General features: G+C 38.7%; 1 protein-coding gene across 1 annotated transcript; it reads left to right on the top strand.

Moving 5' to 3' along the window:
- On the top strand, positions 1 to 5,591 carry LOC146546736 (uncharacterized). Its single transcript, XM_085265579.1, has 10 exons — positions 1 to 305; positions 1,486 to 1,698; positions 2,029 to 2,164; positions 2,637 to 3,175; positions 3,714 to 4,030; positions 4,151 to 4,332; positions 4,440 to 4,612; positions 4,712 to 4,795; positions 4,904 to 5,118; positions 5,255 to 5,591. The coding sequence occupies exons 1-10, from the start codon at positions 1 to 3 to the stop codon at positions 5,509 to 5,511; spliced, it is 2,421 nt and encodes an 806-aa protein (XP_085121705.1). The 3' UTR covers positions 5,512 to 5,591.
- The last annotated feature ends 19,083 nt before the right edge of the window (positions 5,592 to 24,674 follow it).

Below are 24,674 nucleotides of genomic sequence, written 5' to 3' on the forward strand. Positions count from 1 at the left end.
ATGGAGGGGGGAGAAGAAACTCGAGTTCTTCAGCAAGCTGTCGGGTTGTTAAGAAATATTTTATCATCTCCTGAAACGGTCACATCGTTGTCCTCGTCACTTGATCGAGATCGGACGGGCTCAACTGCACCCAGTGTTACCCACAGCACGGTGGAAAGTGAGATGAGGGAACTTTTTAGACCAGCTAACACCCGGGTATCTTCAACGAGTCAAGTAGCTACACGGAGTTCGACTGGAGTGGGGCAGTCTTTGCGATATCAGACCCAGAAACACTTTGGCAACTGGAACTGCAGATCAAGGAAAAGGTAAGAACAAAACAGTTTGCCACTTAACTATACAACTGCGAAATACAAAATACGAAATGTGCTTTGCTGATTTAGCAACGCACTTTGTTACCCTTATAATTTTTTATCCCTAGCTAATTTATTCAGCAGCATCCACATTAAAAACAGTAAAGACCGTGGCATTTATTTCAATATTAATGGCTGTTTGTACTTGTGACCCGAGTGTAAGTTGATGCTTACTTTAAGATTATTTATATTAAATCTTCTTTATTAATGTGGGAGGTGGTAGCTACATTATTCACTGATGTAGCTACCACCTCCTGCTAAATAAAAGGTTGGGTTAATTTTCTTGTTGTTTTTGTTTAGTTTTGTATTTATTTATTTATTTATTTATTTATTTTTTGGGGTAGAATTTTAATCTTGCTAGAAGACATCAATCCAACTCTGTGTTGTGAGTGGATCAATATCTGTACCACTGTAGAGGTAGATAAACATGGATGCCAAGTCATGCCTTCAGTCCAGTTTCTAAAGTGTATGAAATAAGAAAAAAAGAAATATGATCGGTGTCTTTTTTGTTCTTTAGTCAAAGTAAAAAGTAATAGCAAATGTTTCTTTGTATGCCTCTTTGTAGGCGTATTTCATTTTAAAGAGCAGTAAAATAAATCCTCATGCAGTTTATTTTTTGAGCTTTTGTGATTGAAGGGGCCGCACTGTAGTTGAACTGGAGCTCTTAGATTTTCTTTCATTGTACTATATATATATATATATATATATATATATTTTTTTTTTTTATTCAAGCGTCAGTGAATTATAATGGTCAAACCCCAAAACATTTTCTATTTTACGTACATTTTCCATTTTTTTTCAAAGGCAATTTATAAGCATGCTATTACTTTATGCATTTTTTTTCTTTCAAATTATGTTTCTGTTATTTGTGTTTGCTATTATACTCAACTCTTACATGCACGAGCAACTTTAAACATATTCAAGTGGGCTAAATGGCTAGCTGCGATACTGTTTTTTTAATATAAACTGTGTAACATTTTATTTTATTTATAAAAGCTTAGCAACAGTTTAACGTGTAAGCTGGTCACTACCAAGTGACATTAGCAACTTTCTTAAGGAACTGATAGTGTCTAAGTATAGGTAAATAAAACAAAGGATACATAAATCTGAATATAGTTTCTGTTTTGTTTTATAGGGCCAAGACACATTATCATGATACTTTCAACAAAGTTGTCATCCTTCTTCCACGGCCATCAAGCAGTGTTGTTGTCAAGCATCGCACAAAACAACATTTACATGAACAAGGGCATATATTGAATGGATTTGAATTCCAAAAATCCTGGGACCAGAAAACTGTCTCTGAACAAATAAGGGACGCCTTTGGAGATAAACTTTCTATTGATGTAAGGTAGGTTGTGCTAGCAGTCGAAACCTAATACGACACAGCTTTTGTCAGTAGTCTTTTCGATATCTAGGCATTTCAAAGCTTTACATAACGATTTAAGTCAGAGAACAGGTAGACATGAATCAGTAAACTAAACTAAAAGAACCAAATCAGTTATCCTTTCTTGAACACTCCATTTTTGGCATACTTTTTTGACATTTGTATAAAGTTTACTTCTGTTACTACTGGTTTAAGTCTGATTCAAAGAGGAAAACAAGATTAGCTCTAAAAAAGTTATTGGAACATTTTTGCTGTTTTGGATTTTAAACATTTTACAACTTAACTGTTTTCCAGCCTGGAGTTTCTGATGGCTTGTGGCAACAGACTGATTGCGCCCAAACTGCGAGCAGGACAGGCGCTGGATGCAAATCTCATACATAAAATTTATAAATCGAGAGCCCTATACATCAGACCATCAAAACCAATTTTGGTACATTATTTGACTTTTAAATGAATCTACATAGCACTGTACAGTAATAATATGAAGACCAGAAATTGGTGCATAAACAACCTTTGAACTTTCTCATCTCTGTTCTTTTTAAACTTGCCTTTCACCTTTTGTAGTTGGATAGAATAGTACCAAGTTAATGTTCCTTTTTAAAAATGTTAATCCTAAGCTCTGGTATTGACTAAATTTACAGCTGCTCTGTTGGGCTGTTTGTGAATTATAGAACGTAAGACTACTGCTGTTCAGGAGATGTGTTACAATTTTGTCTGCCTAGTATGTCAAAGTAATTGTGAGAAAGATCTATTAACTCTTGAAATTTCTCACCCTATGGTAGCTGGGATAGGCTCCAACCACCCCACCTCTGATAAGAATAAGCAGAAGAGGTTGGATATATGGTATTTAATGTTCAAATTCAATATATGTGAATTATTATAATTATTATTTTATTTCTAAGGATGATATTACAAGCTACAGCAGTGAGGAAAACTGTGAAGAAAACCCTGTTTCATCAAGGCAGCTGCGCTCATCATCTTCAGACAGTTTTGCCAGTTCAACAGCTGCCTTCCAACCAATCTCTGCTCCGACGCAATCTCCTGCCTCATCAGTTTGTAATGGAACATTATTAACGGAAACTCCTGCCTTGACCCATGAAAGTAGTATCTCACACAAGTACAGCAGCGCTTCAACAAACATTTCCTTCAGCCAGTTACCAGTGTCTTCATTGGAAATCTACCCTTCCACTAGTCAGCCTTCTACCTCATCATCTGCATCTTTAAGTGATCCAGTTCTGGTCCTGACGTGCCGAAATACCTCAAGCTCACCCTACCAGACCAGGAATCCAGAGAATCATTGTTCAGCATTACCCTGTACATCAACACACAGTCAATCTGTAAACTACGATAACTACCTTTCAATCATGACTCCACTATCTGACATGTCTTCTGATGATGAGGAACTTAACCAGGCTATACTAGCAAGCCTGCAGAGCGAAAGGTTAGTTTCAAATACAAATGTTTTACAGTAGCCAATTAAACACACCATATTTGTTGCAATCCAATACTGTAACCAGTGTTGTGAAGGAGTGTAATCCATCCTCAGATATTTATATGCATATATGATATTTATATTTGCTGTTAACAAAACAGTTTTTTGAATAATGTCTACAGAGTCAAATGATAATGCTGTAATGCTGGCAAATTTTATTTTATTTGAAATAGGCAGCGAATTTTTAACAGCCTATCTGACAATGAAATGAAATTTACTTATTGTGCATTGAAACTATTTTTCTTTGCTCTAGTGCTTTCTAGTTCTCCAAAACATATAAACAATATAAAAAGCCACTGAGCAATATACTCCTTTGTACATTTTGCTTATGATTATGATAATTTCCTTTAGGGATTAATAAAGTATGCTGATTCTGATTTTGACAAAACTTTGTATGTCCTTGTAGCCCTTGTATGTGAATGTTTTTACTGATGTTCTTTTCAATATTTTTTCTTTTTTTTTTCTTTTCTTTTTTTTAATCCTACAGGACTTCAAGTTGTTTGGTATCAGCAAAAGATATTTTGGAGGAACTTTCTGCAAAAGTAAACCAACAGAAGAAATGCAAGTTCAACATTAATAGATCAACAGTCCTGGATGGAGCAATTAGAGGTTTTAAACGAGCAACATATGATCCATGCCACACAATTTCTGTCAGGTTTTCTGACGATATGGGAGTACCTGAAGAGGCTGTTGACTTGGGTGGACCAAGAAGAGAATTTCTAAGACTTCTGATCGAAGCTTTGCCCCTGTCTCCAATGTTTGAGGGTGAAGAAGGCAAAATGAACTTGGCGCTTGATAGTGCTGGTATGTATTGATTTTAGGCTGATATCCCTGGAGTAATGCAATAAAAAAATCATTTTTATGAAGTTCTTGTCAAGCGCTTTCATGCATCTATTGACATGTAATGTTTTTCATTATTTCTAGCCATGAGGGAGGACAGGTACTTCATTGCAGGCAGAGCCATTGCAGTAAGCCTTGTACATGGTGGTCCACCAGCAGGCTTTCTGTCCCCAACACTCTTCTCTTGCCTTGTTGATGGCCCAGATTTGGCTAAACCAGTTTTAGAAGATGTTGCCGATAGTGACCTGCGTGAAAAAATTAAAAGGGTAAAACTGATTTGTCAGTTGTTGGATAATGTTTTAGTATTGTGTGCATTTCGTTCTACTCCATGTATTAATTGGGGCCCATTAATTTTTTATTTTTTTATTTGAAGGTTAAAGAGTGTAAATCCTTTGAAGATCTGATAGTAGCAACTGAGCCACTTCAGGAATACTTAGCCAATGCTGGCTGCCTGAGGCCGCTACGGAGGCTGGAAGACAAGGATCTGCTTATACATGACATTATCATGTTCCAAGTAATACACAGAGTCCGTGGTCCATCTGAAAGGTATGTATGTATGTATTTATTGTTGTCCAATAAGTAACTCAAACCCATGCAGATTGCCTTGTATTCTGGGAATTTTGTGTGGCATTTCTTTATGTGTAGGTACACCATGCCTCCAAAGGTGACAGCATCACATGAAAAATGCAGATTTGGGACATACACTTTTGATGATGTGAATAATCTGAAGTAAAAATTATTGTATATATAAATTCATATGTTTTAGATTATACTTCTTGGATCCATTCATTTTTGATGTGATTTGTGATTTTAAAGGTAATTCTGATTATCATTTAGATTTCAGGATGGACTATGGACACTTGAGGTGCTGGACAAAATCCAAGCTCACCCAGAGAGTTTTCGCACCCTTCTATGCTGGTCACCTTCAGTGCTTACAGCTGACCTTCTTGACAGCCTCTTTACCATCTGCCTTTCTCCAGCTGAGAGCAATAAAAGGCATGCTGAAGCAGTTGTCATTAGTTTCTGGAGAGACTACCTAACAGATGCAGAAGGTAAATTTAGCGTTTTAAGCATTGTGTGTTCAATTTATAATGCAGTGCATCTTTTCATTGAATCAGTTAAAAGTAGAAATGCTTGCTGTGTTTTTTGTCTTTAATGCCATTTTTGACAGTATTGCTTTTCCTTTAGATCAAGACGGAACACAGAAGCTGGGGACAATTCTTGCCTTCGCCACTGGAGCCAACACTGTTCCACCAATTGGCTTCTCTCCACAACCGTCCATTGAATTTCTTCACCAAGAGCCTGATGCACAAACCATGTCTAAACTACCCATTGCAAACACGTGCATCAATTGTTTAAAGTTACCACTTCATACCTCTTACAAAGACTTTCAGGAGAATATGGACTTTGCATTAGGTAATACACATGGTTTTGGAATAGCTTAATTCCTGGTCAGGTTAGTATGCTAATCTGAGTTTTGCACTCAGTTAAATTAATGAGTGTCGACCATTAAGTAATTCTAAGGGTGGGGGTGGGGTGGTTGTTTTGAATATCATTGCATTTTCTTTCCCAGAAATCAAACAAATGTTCAAAATGTTCCACCTAAAACACCAATTAACACACTTGAGACCAAGCTGAATTTACTTTATGTTGCCATATTTCATATTTCACCCACCTATTTTGTGATTGGAGGCTCTGTTTTTGCATTGACCTTTTAACAAATGTTCATTTGCTTCAAGTCTTTTTGCTTGTTAGGGTACCATTCTACAAGTATACAATAGTTATATATACTAACATAATTCAATAATAATTTTTTCATTGCATTAATTTATGTGCATTGTGATTATTTTTGTTTTCTAGCTTTGTACTTGTTTGTTGCTTTTATTCTCTGGTGTTCTTCAATATTGTTTATCTGACACTTCTATTCTATTTGATCAGTGATCCATGTTTGATGTATTTACTGACTGTATTAATGTTAATGTTATCAGTTTGAGTCATCTTGTTCCAAGACAATACATCTGGTGATTGTGATGACCAAAAACCTCAATAAAATGTGGTTGCACAAATTTATTTTTTCTTTTAACAAGGTGTTTTAAAACAAAACATGGTTGTAAAATCTCAACACACTCACATAATACAACTCATAAATTCTTTAAAATTGTATACAAACCGTCAACATGCATGTAAAGGTTGATAGTAGCATTCTTGAAATTTAAAGCTGTGACTAAACTTCTAATAATACTGAACTAACAACAGTCTTGGCACTGTATTCTTTTTAAGCTGCACAACCACAATTACAGTAAATGAAATTTCTCCAGAGGCCTTATTGATATTTTAGGATTGTCTCTCAAGAAAACGAACAAGGTTGCAAAATAAATCTATACCGTTATTGCCATCATCTTCAAATGGATCAAAGGTCTGTTGAAGTGTAACCATCATGGTGTCACTGATGGAAATGTTAATTGATGGAACAACGATATTATTGTTTGTCTCCAGCTCTGGCAGTGGTCTGCATTCATCAATACCAAAGTCATTTTCACAAATACCATTCATATTTGGGTTATGTATTCCTGCATCGTTGATAATGCCCCTTTGCCACAGCTGAAGAGGGGTTTGCCCTCCTTGTGTTGAAAGTCCATGGTTATTCCACTGGTTCTGAAATTCTGTGGCAGCTCTTTGAATACGTGGCAAATATATATAATGAAGACAAAATAAATGGACCTCATTAAGTGAATCTAATACACCATGCTCCTCCATAAAATTGAAAAGATTAACAAAATGATATGAGACCACTCGATTTAATTTTTAATTAAATTTAATTTGTTCCACTTTTAACAGTAATACACAAAACTCTGGACTCGGACCTCTCTCTCCCACAGTCAACACAATACCCGTCATAATCACAAACAGAGAGCAACAGAATTATCATAAATCCAGTAACTCCAAAAACATTAATAACCTCCGGCCTCTTCAAAAATATCAACATCCATTCAACTCTATTGTCAATAATCCACCAGTCTCAATCAGTATGGCACTTTTAAATGTCCGCTCTCTGTCGAACAAGTCTTTTATTATTAATGATTTAATTTTAGATAATAAACTTGACTGTTTATTTTTAACTGAAACATGGCTGGGTTCGGATGCACCAGTTGTTCTCACTGAGGCCTCCCCACCAAATTTTAATTTCTCTTTTTCTATTAGAAGTGGTAAGAGAGGTGGTGGGACTGCATCTTTAGCCAACAACACACTCACCACCAAACAAATTTTATTTGATAATTTTACCACTTTTGAATTCCACGCTATTGTTTTCAGCAGCCCTCCAGTTTTATCTGTCACAATTTATAGACCACCTAAAGACAGCGCTGCTTTTATCAAGGAATTCTCAGAATTTTTAACAAACATACATTCAAAATATAATATGATAATTTTAACCGGTGATTTTAACCTGCACATAGATAATCCTTCTGACCCTGCAACAAAAGAATTCTTAAACGTTCTTCACTGTTTGGATTTTATCCAGCACGTCACGCAGCCGACTCACAACAGAGGACACACTCTGGACCTGGTCTTCACCCATGGGCTGTCCACCAGCGTGTCCTCTGTTGTTGACTTGGCTGTCTCTGACCACTACTGTGTGTTTTTTAACATCACCGGTTTTATTCAGCGGGAGACCTCGGTGCGAACTGTGAGGAGGCGCTATCTAACCTCTGAAGTGGCTGCAAATTTTACCAGGGTTTTAGTCAAATGCCCCCCTGTGATTTTACCTGCACCCTGCGATTTGATTTTTAGTTATTTTAACAGCAAACTGAAGAAAAGCCTTGACTCCGTTGCTCCACTCACCACCAAAAAGATTAACGTAAAACATGCATCACCCTGGAGAAACGAAGAAGTCAAAAAACTCAAAAGAAATTGCAGGGCAGCAGAAAGGAGATGGAGGAAAAATAAAAATAATATCAACCATCAAATATTTTCCGAGCAACTTAAAATGTACAATAATACATTAAGGAAGTCAAGAAATTCATACTTCGCCAAAATAATCAGTATTAACAAAAATAATCCCAAGGTCCTCTTTTCCACCATAGATCATTTATTTAACCCTGATTTTAAAAGCTCCAAAAGAACCCCCACAGACTCACTCTGTGAGCAGTTTGCAGACCACTTCAGGGGAAAGATCAGCGCCATCAGATCTGATATTTTATCTAATCGCGATATGATTGTAAACACATCTGAGGGCTCGATTGTACCTGAGGAGACACTGGACAGCTTTGTCCTGGTTAATGCTGAGAACCTTCAGAAAGTTTTCTCCACAGTGAGACCCACCACATGTCTTTTAGATCCAATTCCTTCTTCACTCTTTAAAACACTTTATGGATTTTTTGAGGCTGAGCTTTTATACATGATGAATTGCTCTCTTCAGTTGGGTGTCTTCCCTGCTGCCTTTAAAACGGCGTGTGTGAGGCCCCTTCTGAAGAAGAGCAATTTGGATTGTAATGATTTTAATAACTACAGACCTGTATCCAACTTACCATTTTTAAGTAAAGTCTTAGAAAAACTTGTTTTTACTCAGATTACTGATTTTCTGAATGATAGACAGATCCTGGAGATATTCCAGTCTGGATTTAGGGAGAACCACAGCACAGAGACTGCTCTCCTAAAGGTTTTAAATGATCTTAGATGTAACTGGGACGCCCAAAAGCTCTCAGTCCTGGTGCTACTGGATCTAAGCGCAGCCTTTGATACAGTAGACCACGCTATTCTTTTAAACAGACTAAAACACATGGTGGGCCTCTCTGGTGCTGTACACAACTGGTTCACTTCCTATCTCTCTGACAGATCTTTTATGGTGAGTATGGATACATGCTCCTCTAAGATCCATAAAATGACATGTGGTGTGCCTCAAGGGTCGGTTCTAGGCCCTGTACTTTTTAATTTGTATATGTTGCCTCTCGGCAGTGTCATCAGGAGGCATGGAGTGAACTTCCACAGTTACGCTGATGACACGCAGCTGTACATCTCCGTGTCTCCTGATGACACCAAACCAATGGATGCCCTTTTTAACTGTATCTTGGATATAAGATCTTGGATGGCAGAAAACTTTTTACAGCTTAACCAGGACAAAACTGAAGTTTTAATTGTCGGTCCTGAGGCTCAGAGAGAGAAACTTTTTTCTAAATTAGAGGCATTTTCACTATGTCCTTCGCTACAAGTGAAAAACCTGGGTGTTATTTTTGACTCTGAGCTTGGTTTTATCCCACATGTTAAACATGTAACCAAAATTGGATTTTATCATCTAAAAAATATAGCCAGAGTCCGCCCTATTCTCTCTCGGGCCAACACGGAGATGCTGATGCATGCTTTTATTACCAGTCGCATTGATTACTGTAATGCCCTGCTCTCTGGTCTTCCTAAGAAGAATATTTCAACTTTACAACTCTTGCAAAACTCGGCAGCTCGTGTGCTGACGAAGACCAGAGGGCGGGACCACATTACACCGGTTTTAGAATCGCTGCCCATAATCGCTCAATTCTTTGATTTTTCACAGACCTGCCAGTGATAACACTATGCCTGTTCAGTCCTTGCCTGTAAAGCATGAAACGGGCAACACCAGTGTTTTCTAGTCCATGATCACATCTCACGCTGGATGGCATTCCAAAGTTCTGAACACCAACCATGAACAGTGACAAAACACTTGATGCCCTGTTGTTATCTAAACACGCAAGGTAGATGATGGTTCTACTGAAACCATCCACACAGCCATGGAACACCATCCTCCATCTCACAAGTTTGTGGTTTCCATCTATATGCCTATAGAAAAACGAAATAAGTATAAGTTATGTATGGGGAAACTATGACATGGTCAAGGATATGCACACGTTTGAGTAAATAAAACAATGAGTTATTTTGCTTTAGATAATCCATTTCGCTATAGACTTAGAATCAGGACTGTTTTTCTGTTAGAATTTTCTCACCATAACTGATTGGGGAAAGGAACACTGTACAGTCGTCGACGTATTGCATTGCGTCTTCTGAGGGAACGTCCAAAGGGGTCAATTTCTTGTAGACTTTGTCTTACACGCCACCTTTGGATTTGTAACCCACGTGATCTCAAGCTGCCATGCACATATCGTTCACCTGCATTTGTGGTATACTGAAGAATTTCCCTAACAACCCTGTTCAGGTTTTCATCGGATAATGTTGCATAAGTCAGTGGCTCAATGCCAAGGTCCTCTCTGTGCCTGTACAGAGTACGGGAGCTAACCCCTAAGCATGTTGCAATGCTTTGCCAGTTCATTCCAAGAGATACTAAATGAGATATTTGCTCTCTTGAAATGCTGTATCGCGGTCGACCTTGAGAGCAAGTCATGAGAGGTGGAGGTAGCAAGACAAGTCTGTTCTCAGATGTAGTTCCTTGTCTGGTTTCATAAGCAGTCAGTAAAAAAATTAGCCATCCATTTAAGGACTGTAATGTATTCACTGCTTCTCTATTTCTTGTATCGTCAACAAATCTTGAGTGTATTTATGCAAGGGTAAAGGATAAACACTGGGATTGTATGTATATATAGGAGTACAAATATATATGTGTTGAAAGGTAAAGGGTATGTATATATATGTATGACTAGAAAGGGCTGCACCTGCAAGGAGAATAAATATATGTCAGCATAAAAATATGTAGCATTAAGAAAAATAGAATACATGTGTGTGAAAGGAAGATTAATGGATTTATGTGAGAGTGAATATACATGGATATGAAATAAGAATAAAGGTGTGCGAGATGACAATATATGTATGTGAGAGTGAAAATATATGTATGTATGTGAGAGTGACAATACATGTGCCTGAAAGAAGAATATATGTATGTGAGAGTGACAATACATGTGCCTGAAAGAAGAATATATGTATGTGAGAGTGAAAGTATATGTGTGTGAAAGAAGAAAATATATATGTGAGAGTGAAAGTATATGTGTGTGAAAGAAGAAAATATGTATGTGAGAGTGAAAGTATAAATTTTGGCTTGTACGGCCCCTCATAAGTTTGCCTAAAGATTTTGGAAGTTGTGCGGGTAGTTTACCCACAGCCATTTCAATGACGTTTTCTAAAATGGCAAAAATGTTGACCTGCTTTGTTGCTGTGCCTGTCTTTAAGGCGACCATGTTGTTCAGCCTAACAAGAAACTGAATTATAAAGTTTCTTTCTTTAGTTTCTTGTGTCCTTTGCCCTGGACTGGGGATCTGTTCTTCAGACGTTTCAGCAGGACTGGTCTGATTTTCCCAAACAACAGAACCCTTTATCCGTTTCTCCTTTACCTTATTGATCTCTGATATTAAAATTCTTGTGACATTTTCTGCAAATGTTGACTGACGAAATACAATCAAAAATCGTAGCAAGTCCTTGGAGTTGTACATCTTCTGCAGTCCATGGAAAACAGACTTAACCACCCTGTTTATAGATGTTGGCAGTTCTGCAGGTAATTTTCCTGCAGTTTTTTCTGTGACTGTTTTGATGAGTGAAAACATGTCGATGGGTTTTATGACTAATTTAGTTTTTGTTGCAATGGTGTTTGAAAGCTTTACAACAAACTGAACGATAAAGTTTTTTTCATCCATTTCTCGTCTCTCTGCCTGTGTACGGGTCATAAAGACGGATTTGAAGAGAAGTGTCTGCATCTCCTCTTCAGATATTTCTATGGGCCTGGTTTCCTGTGGACTGTCTGCTTTAAAGGAATCCATTTGAGTTTTTTTCTGTGCTGTTCTCTGATCCCGTTACTAGTGTCTGTAATAACTTTTGTTTCTAATGTCTCTGCAAAGCAAACCGTCGGTGTTGAATTGTGCTATACAAATAAACTTGCCTTGCCTCCGCCCCTATTTATGAGCTGGTAGGACCAGATCAAAGCTGAAAATGTATCACGTGACACCGACGTCTGCTCTGGAGTGTGATGTCACTGGAGAGGGTGTAGCGACTGTTTTTATGTGTTGTCATTAGCAACAAGGACGGTAAAACCATCGTGTACGCTTGTTTATTTCCCTTTCACAATAAAGCTCAAGATCCTGTTGAGACTTTTCAAAATAAACTGAATGACGTGAAAGAGTGTTTACGGATGAGTATGGGCTCAAATTGTGGTCATAAATATGTTGTACTTGTAAAAAAGATTTGTATGTGTAAAAAAGATTTGTGTGTGGACTTAGCCAAAAAGTACATGTGAAACTGGAACCGGCAACCTTCCGATTACAAGGCGAACTCCCAACTCTTGAACCACGACCGCCCCACAAATAAATATCAAAATATTTATGACCACAATTTGAGCCCATAGATGAGAGCAAAAAAGAGCCGCCAGGTGCTAAAAATAAACCTTAGACTCAAACGTTAGAACAGGCCTTTCCCCGCAGCACGCCGTTGAATAAATACTCACGAAGAAAACGGCGGCCGTTACAACTTATGTATTGTTTCATGCATCGGTTAAAACACTCAACTCCAGGTACACGATGCCCAGCTGAGTCGAGCTGCCCGAGATTCACAGAATTTACAGAAAATGTTACATTTTTGTGATTTCTATCGTTATCGGGGCTATCCGGTTGTTCAGTGATGACGCGACGAATCCTACTTCCGGGTCTAAAGTAGTCTGCGTTTAATATGGCTTTTGTGTTGTTAACATGTTTAATGTTATGTATTTTCTTCTATTTAATCTCAAAAAGCTCCTAAAACAGTCAGTGATCCCTGTTGACCTCCCTCGGCTTTTATTACCGCTAATCATTTATTTAAGCTCAGTTTTTAAAACCTTAGGATGTAACTACAGCCCAGCCCATGCAGCAGTATATGAATGACTAACCTCGTATTGTGGATGGATTATCTCAGTTGTTCTCCTGGCTGAAGTTTGGTCCTTTTACAGCATCCTGCCATGCGATTACATTTGTTCCTGACCACCGAGAACACTCACGTTAACTTTTATCGAGTGGAAAAAAAGTTAGCTTGTTTATATTATGCTAACATAGCTGTGTCGCTAGCGGTCACGTAGCACATCATTATATACCAGCTAGCCCAACTTCAGTAACCCTACAAACGTCACTGCTGTCTTCATTTATGCTGGAAGTGATAGCAGAGCTGTACGTTTTAATTTGTTTCCAAAACCCCGCAGTCAGGACATGCTATATTGTATTTAGATAGAAGCTAGCGAGCTAACCCCCTGCTAACTTCTAACTCCGTTAAATGTCATAAATTCCGTTTTCATGGATGCCTGGATGTTAAACTCAATTGTTACACCTGGTAGAGCAGAACGCTGATCATTTTATTAAAGATGAAAGACTTTAGACAGTTTTTCAACTCTCAGTAATGCTATAGTGATCGTTTGATATATGGACCTGCAGCGGAGTTTAGACCCAGACACGGCTAGTGACGTCAGACTGAACAACCGGATAGATGCTTATATTGGGATATGTTAGTGATGGGTCGTTCGCGAACGAAATGGCTCTTAGAGCCGATCTTTGACGTGAACGATGCGAGCCGGCTCCTTATTGCGAGCCGGCACGTGGGTTTTTTTTTTTTTCTCTCACTCTCTCGCACTTTTTTCCACTTCACTCTGCACGGGAGCCTTGTGCTTTACGCTGGGCAGAGGGGGGAGGGGCGGTAGTTACACTCAGTAGCACAGGAACAGAGCCAGAGGGAAAGGAGAGAGAAAGAGAGCCAGGGACAACAACGTCACATTAGAAAGGTATAGTAATCATTCACAACTATTTTCAGTTGCAGATGATAAAGGATTCAGAAAGTTTATTCATGCAGGCCCATATGACAGAGAATATGCATGTTCTTTTTGTTTTCATATTATAATTTATATTTAATTGTGTTGTGGTTTGCAGTGTTTTGTGTTGTTTTCACTTTAAATTTGTAAAAGGAAAAAGCTGAAAATTTAAATAGTTAAAAGTTGAAATGTGAATAGTTGATTTTTGTATTATATGATTTATTTATTACATTTTATGTGGAGTGAATAAATAAAAGTATATTTACAGTGGCCCCTAGAGACAAAGCACATACAAACTTCAAATCACGTACGAACTCTGAAGCATGTACAAACTTCAAATCACGTACGAACTCTGAAGCATGTACAAACTCCAAAACACGTAAAAACACGTACAAACTCCGAAGCACATAAAAATTCCGAAGCACATAAAAACTCAAAACACGTACAAAAGACAACAGAAGTGCTCCAGGATGCTGGGCGCAGTGTTGAGCTTTTGTTATCTTGTGGCTACACAAGCCAGCAAGTACCAACGACCGGATTTGGTGTGTGGTAGTAACAGGTAAATGAACTTTCTTTTTAAATTATTTGAATATATATGAGTGCCTGTGTATAAATACACAAACAACACACATATGCTTTCAATTGTGTAATTTAAGTGATCTAGTAGCTCTGATTTGGAAGTTCAGTTCATGCTAGAAATGTGTTTTGGAGTTTGTACGTGTTTTGTCTCTAGGGGCCACCGCATATATTTTTATATAAACATATATAAATAAAACCACTTTTTTTTTTTTACGTTAGTAATTCCTTTTGTGCATAATTTTATATTATTGTTAATAATAAATGAATTAAAGCAACAAAACAACCTGAAGAGCCGGTTCGGAGCCGAAAGAGCCGGCACTTTTTAGCGAGCCAAACCGAAAGAGCCGGATCTCTAAAAAGAGCCAGAAATCCCATCACTAGGATATGTGATTTTGGTCACATCGCACATCCCTACTCTGAGGTCATAGCAAATTAAAACAAATGAAATATTTCACTGGAGCTTTAGATCCCTCTCTGTCCACAACAGAGGAAAAACAAGGCACCAGTGAAGGATCACTCTGCTGTGCTCTGGTCATATTCAAGCTCTGATTAATGTCCTCAGGAATCATTTCAGGGACGTCACATGTGGAGATTTTTTACAGAATCAATGGGTGACACGAAAGAGTCGTCTTCATCAAGCATAGCCATAAACGACCCCAACAAATCCACAATCTCACCCATTTTACGAGCCTGAGCACGAGTAATTGCGCACGCAGGAAACATCTCTGAAGCAGTGGAGCCTGAGTCAGCAGCAAGGGCAGGAACATCAACAACTTCTGGCGGGGGAAAAACATGCCCACCAGCTAGATCATTACGAAGAATGAAGGAAACTCCTTCGATTGGTAATCGCTGGCACACGGCGACTTTAACGTAGCCCGACACTAACAGCGAATGCACGTGTACCATATGCAGAGGGGCTTTGGTGACACTCATTTTTATTCCCCACACTACTATGTTGGAACCACAGGATGTTTTTTCAGACAAAGGCAGCACAGATTCTAGTAAGAATGAGTGGTACGCACCCGTATCTCTAAGAACCGTGACTGGCACTTTATCATTTTCTTCACCCGTCAATGAAACAAAGCCGCATGACACAACTGCGGATCAATGTCAGTTTTCGGGTTTTGTTCAGCCTCCGCGTGCACCTTTGGCTAGCAAGCGGTTTTAATCAAACCCACGCCTGCGGGGAATTTAGTGCCCCTCGCTTCTTTTCTTTTTAATACTGGACACGCAGCAATCAAATGTCCTGAGTCGTGACAATAAAAACATTCTCGACCGTTTGATCTAGCAATGAACGCTGATACATTTTTACGCACTGCTCGTGGTGACTTTTTTCGTTCAGAGAAATTTTCCTGAAACGAATTCTGTGCACAGAACACACTTTTGTGCGTTAAAACAAACTCGTCAGCCAGGAGTGCCGCGTTAGTGAGAGACGACACCTTTTGTTCGTTTAAATAAGTCACGATGCGTTCCGGCAAACACTTTTTAAACTCCTCCAGCAAAATAAGAGTTTAACTCTTCCACGGTTTTAACTTTACATGAACAACACCATTTCTCAAACAACACATTCTTTTCTCGCGCAAACTCAACAAAAGTCTGGTTAGCAGTTTTATTAAGATTCCTAAATTTCTGCCGATATGCTTCAGGGACAAGTTCACACGCCTGCAGCACAGTTTTCTTAAGAGTTTCATAATCTAAACTCTGCTCAATAGACAGGCTTGAACACACTTCTTGGGCTTTTTCCACAAGCTTACATTGGAGTACGAGGGACCAAAACTCTTTCGGCCACTACCTATAACTATAACTAAACTAAAACACAAGCGGTTCATTAAAAGACATGAGGTTTTTTTTTTAAACTTTATTATTGCTCAGTAATAAGACAAAAGTATTTATTACCTGAGTACGAGATTCATAAAAATACACCATAGCCATGCATTAGTTTAGTTTGTTTATTTTTAGCAAATGCATTTTGCAATTTAGAATAAATCTGCATTCATGTGCAAAATGTAGCATTTCCCAATGAGATTGAGAACATGCAGTGCCCTCACAGAAAGGGCCAAACAATTTCAACAACAGTGAGAGGTTCTGAATCGAGGTGTTTTAAATTGTAAGGTAAAAACCTTACAAAATTAAAGCTCCAACCCAAACAATCCCCCACGAGCAAGCACTTGGCAACAGTGGGGAGGAAAAACTCCCTTTCAACAGGAAGAAACCTCCAGCAGAACCAGGCTCAGAGAGGGTCAGCCATCTGCCGCGACCTGTTTGGATGGGGCTGATGCGAGACAGAACCAACACTGTAGGATTTTAAAATTGTTGAAATCTTGTGAATTGTATATATCATAGTCGAAATCATAGCCTGATTTCGACTATGATTTTGTAGGGAAACAATGTTTTCAGAAATTTCCCAAAAGAACAACAGTTCCTAGTGGTGTTTGAAGAGGATTGTTCAGATGAATTGTTGTTATTCTCCTTAACAACAAAAACCTTAATCCTCTTCTCCTTCATCCTGTTCACTTCAGATATCAACATTCTTGCTACATTATCTTCAAAGTTTAACTGCCTGAATTCCATGGCAGTCTGTACCATCATTTTAGACTTATATGTCTTCTTTAGACTCTTATAAACGGCTCTAACAAGTTTGTCTAAAGATTTTGGAAGTTGTGCGGGTAGTTTACCCACAGCCATTTCAATGACGTTTTCTAAAATGGCAAAAATGTTGACCTGCTTTGTTGCTGTGCCTGTCTTTAAGGTGATCATGTTGTTCAGCCTAACAAGAAACTGAATTATAAAGTTTCTTTCTTTAGTTTCTTGTGTCCTTTGCCCTGGACTGGGGATCTGTTCTTCAGACGTTTCAGCAGGACTGGTTTGATTTTCCCAAACAACAGAACCCTTTATCCTTTTCTCCTTTACCTTATTGATCTCTGATATTAAAATTCTTGTGACATTTTCTTCAAATGTTGACTGACGAAATACAATCAAAAATTGTAGCAAGTCCTTGGAGTTGTACATCTTCTGCAGTCCATGGAAAACAGACTTAACCACCCTGTTTATAGATGTTGGCAGTTCTGCAGGTAATTTTCCTGCAGTTTTTTCTGTGACTGTTTTGATGAGTGAAAACATGTCGATGGGTTTTATGACTAATTTAGTTTTTGTTGTAATGGTGTTTGAAAGCTTTACAACAAACTGAACGATAAAGTTTTTTTCATCCATTTCTCGTCTCTTTGCCTGTGTACGGGTCATAAAGACGGATTTGAAGAGAAGTGTCTGCATCTCCTCTTCAGATATTTCTATGGGCCTGGTTTCCTGTGGACAGTCTCCTTTAAAGGAATCCATTTGAGTTTTTTCTGTGCTGTTCTCTGATCCCGTTACTAGTGTCTGTAATAACTTTTGTTTCTAATGTCTCTGCAAAGCAAACCCTCGGTGTTGAATTGTGCTATACAAATAAACTTGCCTTGCCTCCGCCCCTATTTATGAGCTGGTAGGACCAGATCAAAGCTGAAAATGTATCACGTGACACCGACGTCTGCTCTGGAGTGTGATGTCACTGGAGAGGGTGTAGCGACTGTTTTTAGGTGTTGTCGTTAGCAACAAGGACGGTAAAACCATCGTGTCTGCTTGTTTATTTCCCTTTCACAATAAAGCTCAAGATCCTGTTGAGACTTTTCAACAGTGGCGTGTCTAGAAAATTTTTGTTGGGGGGGCCAGGTAGGGGCACAGATTTGGAGAAGCGTGGCAGATGTAATTGGCAGATAATGTTAAAAACAATTCTACCAACCGTTAACCATAATTCAATAACCCTATAAACCTAATAACCGAATGCACTTTTAACTCTTATTAGAATGAGATTTTAACCACTACGGTGCAAAGTTTTTAGATACTGCGTTGATAAAGTACAAGAGATACAATCAGTCAGTGTTTATTCAGTATTCAAGGACATCAATATTTGCATAGTATTTTTACTGACATGTAGTGCACATATGTTTTGGGCAAAAACATTTTTAACATACAATTGGCAATGTCAATGCAAAACCAATGCCTGTTAAAAAAAAGAAGATAATCTTCTCACAAACTGGTGTTTGATTTTGAAACAGGAAAAAAGTGGGGAAACAACTGAAAAGACTAACATTTGAATAAAACCTGAAAGCAAGTAAATACTTTATATGCTGCCTCATGGTAAACTTTGGTAATATTGATGTATAAAGAACAGCACTGGCTGATGATGAAATACAGTCAGCTGGCACGGTGACACTGCCAGTATTAACCTGCAGGGCTGGACTGGGACAAAAAATCGGGCATTTTGACTACAGACCGGCCCACCAGGTATTAAAGCCATAAACCCTTTGAATGAAAACAAATGTTGCTGTGACAGTGATGTACAGTCTTTTTGGTATATGTATGATTTCTATACATTTTACGTCAGATAAAAACTTTGTTCGCAAGATTCAGATAATTATTTAATAAAAGCTAAATATTTGAATTGGGAATAAAAAAGAAAAGTATTTCTTTGTGCCCCCCTCTCCCTGTTAATGCCCTACCTGGGCCCCTCGCAACACTTTGCTAGACCCGCTCCTGCACAGTTACCAGCTGTCAGCTACTTAGAAAAGGATCCTGGTGTTATTTGTCTCTCAGAAACAGTTCATAACTTCAACTCATTCATGTCACCTAAAAGGTAAAGCTGTTTCTCCATCACCTGTTCAGCTCCTGGTTTCATCTTCATGTTTCCCTCTCACCAGATAACCAAACAGATATCATGACCACCAGCTTTACGGTTGATACTAGAAATTAATATTAAATAAATTCTAACAACAGCTGATCAAGCTTAAACATGCTGCTGTTGTTTAGCGCGACATCCGCTGGTTTCCTGTTTCTGGCGCAAAGTGGGCGATAAACAAACAAGAGAGATGATCAGCTGATCATTGATCAGTTTCATGATTGAAGTAGCAATAGAAGAGGCAGCTGTAAAGACAGAATAACTCCAGCTTTGTGTCTTTTTCCATCCTAGCTGAAGTACGGGACAAACTGTGTCTCTTCTCAGCTCAATACGAAACGCGTAATATTTTCTCTAAATGAGGGACCATTGCATTTTTTAAGGAGCTGTTGGCAACTCTACTAACTAAACTTATGAATAAAATAAAGTTCACTATCAGTAACATAGCAACCGAACAGCTGTATAAACTCATCATGCTAGCTCACGCAGTACGAGTTATTGTAACTGACTGTAAAAACTCAGCACAACGAAAATAAACTCCACCTAAACTTGGTTTATATCTGACCCAGATAGACTGCAGGTCATAACTTCTTACCTGAAGTTCAGTTCACCTGACACTCGGACCGGCAGCCGCCTCGGGTCTCTCCTCCTGCCTCACCTTCCCTCATCCACCTGTTGCCTCTGTGGAAGCTCCGCCATAGCCACCACCTCTCATTGTTCATGCCATTACAAAAAAAAAAAAAAAAAAGTCATCAGCCCACCATGCAAACGTCCAATGGCTAGTCCAGCTATGTTAACTTGTTAATCTTTCGCAGAAAAAATGTTTTCTGCGGTGCCGTCTTTCGTGCTTGGCTCTCCTACCTTTGCTAACATGATGAGCATAGTGCAGAAGCCGGTGCTGCATTCACTTACCCTCGGATATCTGAGCTTCACTGTGAAACCATAATCGTACATTTGATATTTCATTAAATTTTATTGTTTTAGCTTCGGGGTGGCACCTGGGGTGGCCAGTCTGGTTGGAGGGGTGGCCTGTGCCCCCCCAGGCCACCCCGCTGGACACACCACTGCTTTTCAAAATAAACTGAATGACGTGAAAGAGTGTTTACGGATGAGTATGGGCTCAAATTGTGGTCATAAATATGTTGTACTTGTAAAAAAGATTTGTATGTGTAAAAAAGATTTGTGTGTGGACTTAGCCAAGAAGTACATGTGAAACTCGAACAGGCAATCTTCCGATTACAAGGCGAACTCCCAACTCTTGAACCACGACCGCCCCACAAATAAATAACAAAATATTTATGACCACAATTTGAGCCCATAGATGAGAGCAAAAAAGAGCCGCCAGGTGCTAAAAATAAACCTTAGACTCAAACGTTAGAACAGGCCTTTCCCCGCAGCACGCCGTTGAATAAATACTCACGAAGAAAACGGCAGCCGTTACAACTTATGTATCGTTTCATGCATTGGTTAAAACACTCACTCTATTTATAGAGTTGCTAATTGTTTTTCATTATTGCAGGCCAACCAGCCTATGCAATGGATGGCACAAATCCTGACTGGGTTCCAATGCTACATATGGGGCACTATGAAATCCCTGCTTCAAACTACACGCTACATAGCATACCACTATGCCAATCAGATTAGTTCTTCCATGTGAGGGTGAAGAGGTGACCCTTTTGGATAAGATAGTGAAGGTTTCTGCGTTTTGGTGAATGAGTGAGTGGTAGTAAAACCAGGGGAAAATGCTCTTGTTAAATACTCTTAAAAGTCTTGTGCTGTGTATGTACTTATAAGTTTTCAAAAGAGACAGGAAATTACAGAACGCTAATAGTGCGTGATATTATTTAAATGTTGTCATGATTTTATGTGAACATTTTGTCATTTGTAAACTATACATTGATTCTACATTGTAACTGATGTGATATTCTACAAAGTGGTTTTAATTAAAAGGCAAAAATAATTTTGTTTCTTTATTCAACTTTTTGAACAGTGTTACTTAGTAAGCACATATACAGTAAATGCAAATTATTTACATGGCAATGCGCTTCAGACACAAATGTAGACCCCCTAAATAAAACATTATGGGTTATTCAGAACAGAACTATGCTTGGAGAAATTCTTGCTTTTCAAGGCACTCAAAGCGCTTTACAATACCACTATTCATTCACTCTCACATTCACACACTGGTGGAGGCAGCTACAGTTGTAGCCACAGCTGCCCTGGGGCAGACTGACAGAAGCGAGGCTGCCCCTCTGGCCAACACCAGTAGGCGGTAGGGTAAAGTGTCTTGCCCAAGGACACAACGACCCGGACAGAGAGCCCACGGATCGAACCGGCGACCTTCCGGTTACAGATGCGATTCCCAACCCCCTGAGCCACAGTCGCGTTATTTATATTTCTTCATACATTTCTTCATACATTCTTATATTGTGCAGTGTTGGGTAAGTTAGTTTAAAATAGTAACTTAGTTACATTACTAGTTACTTCTCTCAAAAGTAACTCAGTTACTTCAAGTTACTCGTTACTTTCAAAGTAACTAGTTACTAGGGAAAGTAACTTTGGTTTTACTCAGAATTTTCTTGTTAATGTGTTGCTTCCATAACTTTGCCAGTCTTCTAGCTTGCTTACTTGCCACAAGTGCACTGTGCCACCTACCAATAGAAAGAAAAAGATAATGTGCATATTTCCACGAGAGAAATCCCACGCCTGGACCGTCATTGACTGCTGCCATGATTCTAGCCTACATCACAGCGTCATGTGCGCCTTTTACATCCAACACAAAATCTGCAGTCGTGGTGCTTTCGATTGTACTCAGAACTCGGAAATTCTGCCTTCTGAATAGGAAGATGTAGGTAACACCAGACTGCAGATGAGCTGCATACAGGGCTGGACTGGGACAAAAAAATCGTCCTGGGCATTTTGACTAGAGACTGGCCCACCATTATAGGAAAAATCATAAAGCCTTTGAATGAAAACAAACGCTGTTGTTATAGTGATGTACACTGTTTTGATGGTATATATGCATCAATCTATCAATCGTTTGTTGTAAGATTCAGATAATTATTTTTTAAAAGCTAGACATTTTAAATGAGAATAAGAAAGAAAAGTATTTCTTTGTGCCCACCTCTCCCTGTTAATGCCCTACCTGGCCCACCTGGCAACACTTTGCTAGACCCGCCCCTGCACAGTTACCAGCTGTCAGCTACCTAAAAAAGGATCCTGGGGTTATTTGTCTCTCAGAAACAGTTCATAACTTCCCTTCAACTCATTCATGTCACCTAAAAGGTTAACCTGTTTCTCCATCACCTGTTCAGCTCTGATGATCCAGTAAGGACATCTCCTGGTTTCATCTTCATGTTTCCCTCTCACCAGATAACCAAACCATATCATGACCAGCAGCTTTTTTGCAGCTGTGGCTCCAGCAAACATCAGCTGATACTAGAAATTAATATTAAATAAATTCTAACAATAGCTGATCAAGCTTAAACGTGCTGCTGTTGTTTAGTGCAACATCCGCTGGTTTCCTCTTTCGGCGCAAAGTGAGCGATAAACTCCGTGATAGCCACCACACGAAGTAACGAGTAACGACCCTATCTAAATCCCAGTAACAAGTAATGCGTTCCTAGTTTTGGCATAATAACTAGTTACCGTGCTCGTTACCACAATAATAACGTAGTTACTGTAACGCGTTACTTAATAACGCGTTAGTCCCAACACTGATATTGTGTATTTTGTTGTATAGTTATTTTATTTTCAACTTTAATTTATATATTTTATCTTATTCTTTCCCAGTTTAATTTACCCTTCATTCTAATTTGTGTTGTACAGTTATTTCCTTTTTAACCTTAATTTATATTTTATTCCTTCCTAGTTAAATTTACCCTTTTTAATTTTTCATATTTATTTCCTATCTTATTCATAGCCTTTTCCTTTTTTGTTTTCCTTAGGTCACGAGCAGTTGTCCAAGCATTTCACTACATATCGTACTGTGTATGACTGTGTACGTGACAAATAAAATTTGAATTTGAATTTGATTTGAATTTAGCAGGTGGAATTTTTCTTTTCTGAGGATGGCTTCTTTTACCTGTCACTACAGATGGTCTGTTTGTGTTTTGATTGAGAGCCTTTTTCGGGGCAGCTGAAGAGAAGTCTGTCTTATGGCCAACCTCTGACTGTATCATGGTCATATTGCCCAGCAAAACCCAGTATGCGTATGCAGGTTCATCTGTAACCGTCCTTGTGCCACGGATCAACACTGTTGCTTCTACATTAAACAGAAGAGGGGTGACATGGCTGCAGGCATCCGCGACTCCGGGCACACAGGTGCAGTGGGCGGTTTCAACCTTCCCTGTGATGCTCACAATGACCCATGCCTGCAATGCTGGTTCATTCAGTGCCGTGCACCTGAAACACACACAAAGTTAATTTAAAGACAATACATGTAATTTAAAAAAAATCTTTTTATGTATTTGTTAAGAAATATATTCTAAAACACTTCTTCAGTAAAGACTCAGAGAAGAGAAACACACAGAACTTCTTGCTAGCAAGGGCAGCCTCCAGACTGAGAGACTCGCGCTGAGAAACTGCCCCGGTCTTTTATTTATACTTCAGTGGGTGCTTGTGTGTGTGTGTGTGTGTGTGTGTGTGTGGGGTCAGAGTGTGACCCCATAAAGACTTCCCTAAACCTGCTGGTCTCGAAGTCCAGCAGTTCATCAAACCAAAAGGCACTTAGACTAAAACAGATATAGCTACGTTAATCCTACCGTAAAACAATAAGACAAGGTACGACCTCTCCCATGCTCCTAGGATGTGGGGGTGAACACCCTAGAATGTTACAGACCTCCTAGGATGAGACATTCTTTCAATATGCCACCAACCATATACTTCTACACACAAATAATTACATGCAGCATTCTACCATATGCAAACTTATATCATTAAAAGATTATACTGACTACTAAGTACAATTTTCCTATTAACAGTATCCATCTATAGAATGTTGCATGTTATATTCTAAATCTGCCTGTTTTGTTTTTGTTTTTTTAATCTGCCAGCAAAAAATGAACCTAAATTATGTAATGCAAGGATGTAATCACTTTCAAGAGGGAGAAAGCATAAAGTTCGACTTTAAGTGACAAATATGAATCACTTAATATGATAAGGAGATTCTGCAGGTCATTAATCAATGTATAAAACAAAAAAAGAATGTATTTTAGTGACACAGGACATAAACACGGAAGCAAGATGTATAATTAGGATTATTTATAATAAATATGAATTAATGATTGCAATTTCTTTAACCATAGAGAATGACTAAATGCTTCAGGACAATGTCACATCAATGCACTGAACTCACTATGTTATCCATCTAACAGAGCCTCCACATGTTCTCACTGTAATTTCCCCCTCATTAATGAATTGATGCTTGCACTAATCTGAAAATACGGGGGAAATTAAATGCATTTTACTTGCAGTACTCAAGCTGACTTACCTTTGTTTGAATGACGGCGTATTGACTAAATCCTCCTTCTCTGGTGCTGTTTTGTAGCAGTGTATACACCTGAGACTGTCACCTGTCTGTCTGTCCTGCA

The sequence above is a fragment of the Mchenga conophoros genome, linkage group LG23, assembly GCF_057382185.1.
Source record: "Mchenga conophoros isolate Kocher_MC1m ecotype Shallow Benthic linkage group LG23, M_conophoros_male_GT1.1, whole genome shotgun sequence".
Taxonomy (NCBI): Eukaryota; Metazoa; Chordata; class Actinopteri; order Cichliformes; family Cichlidae; genus Mchenga; species Mchenga conophoros.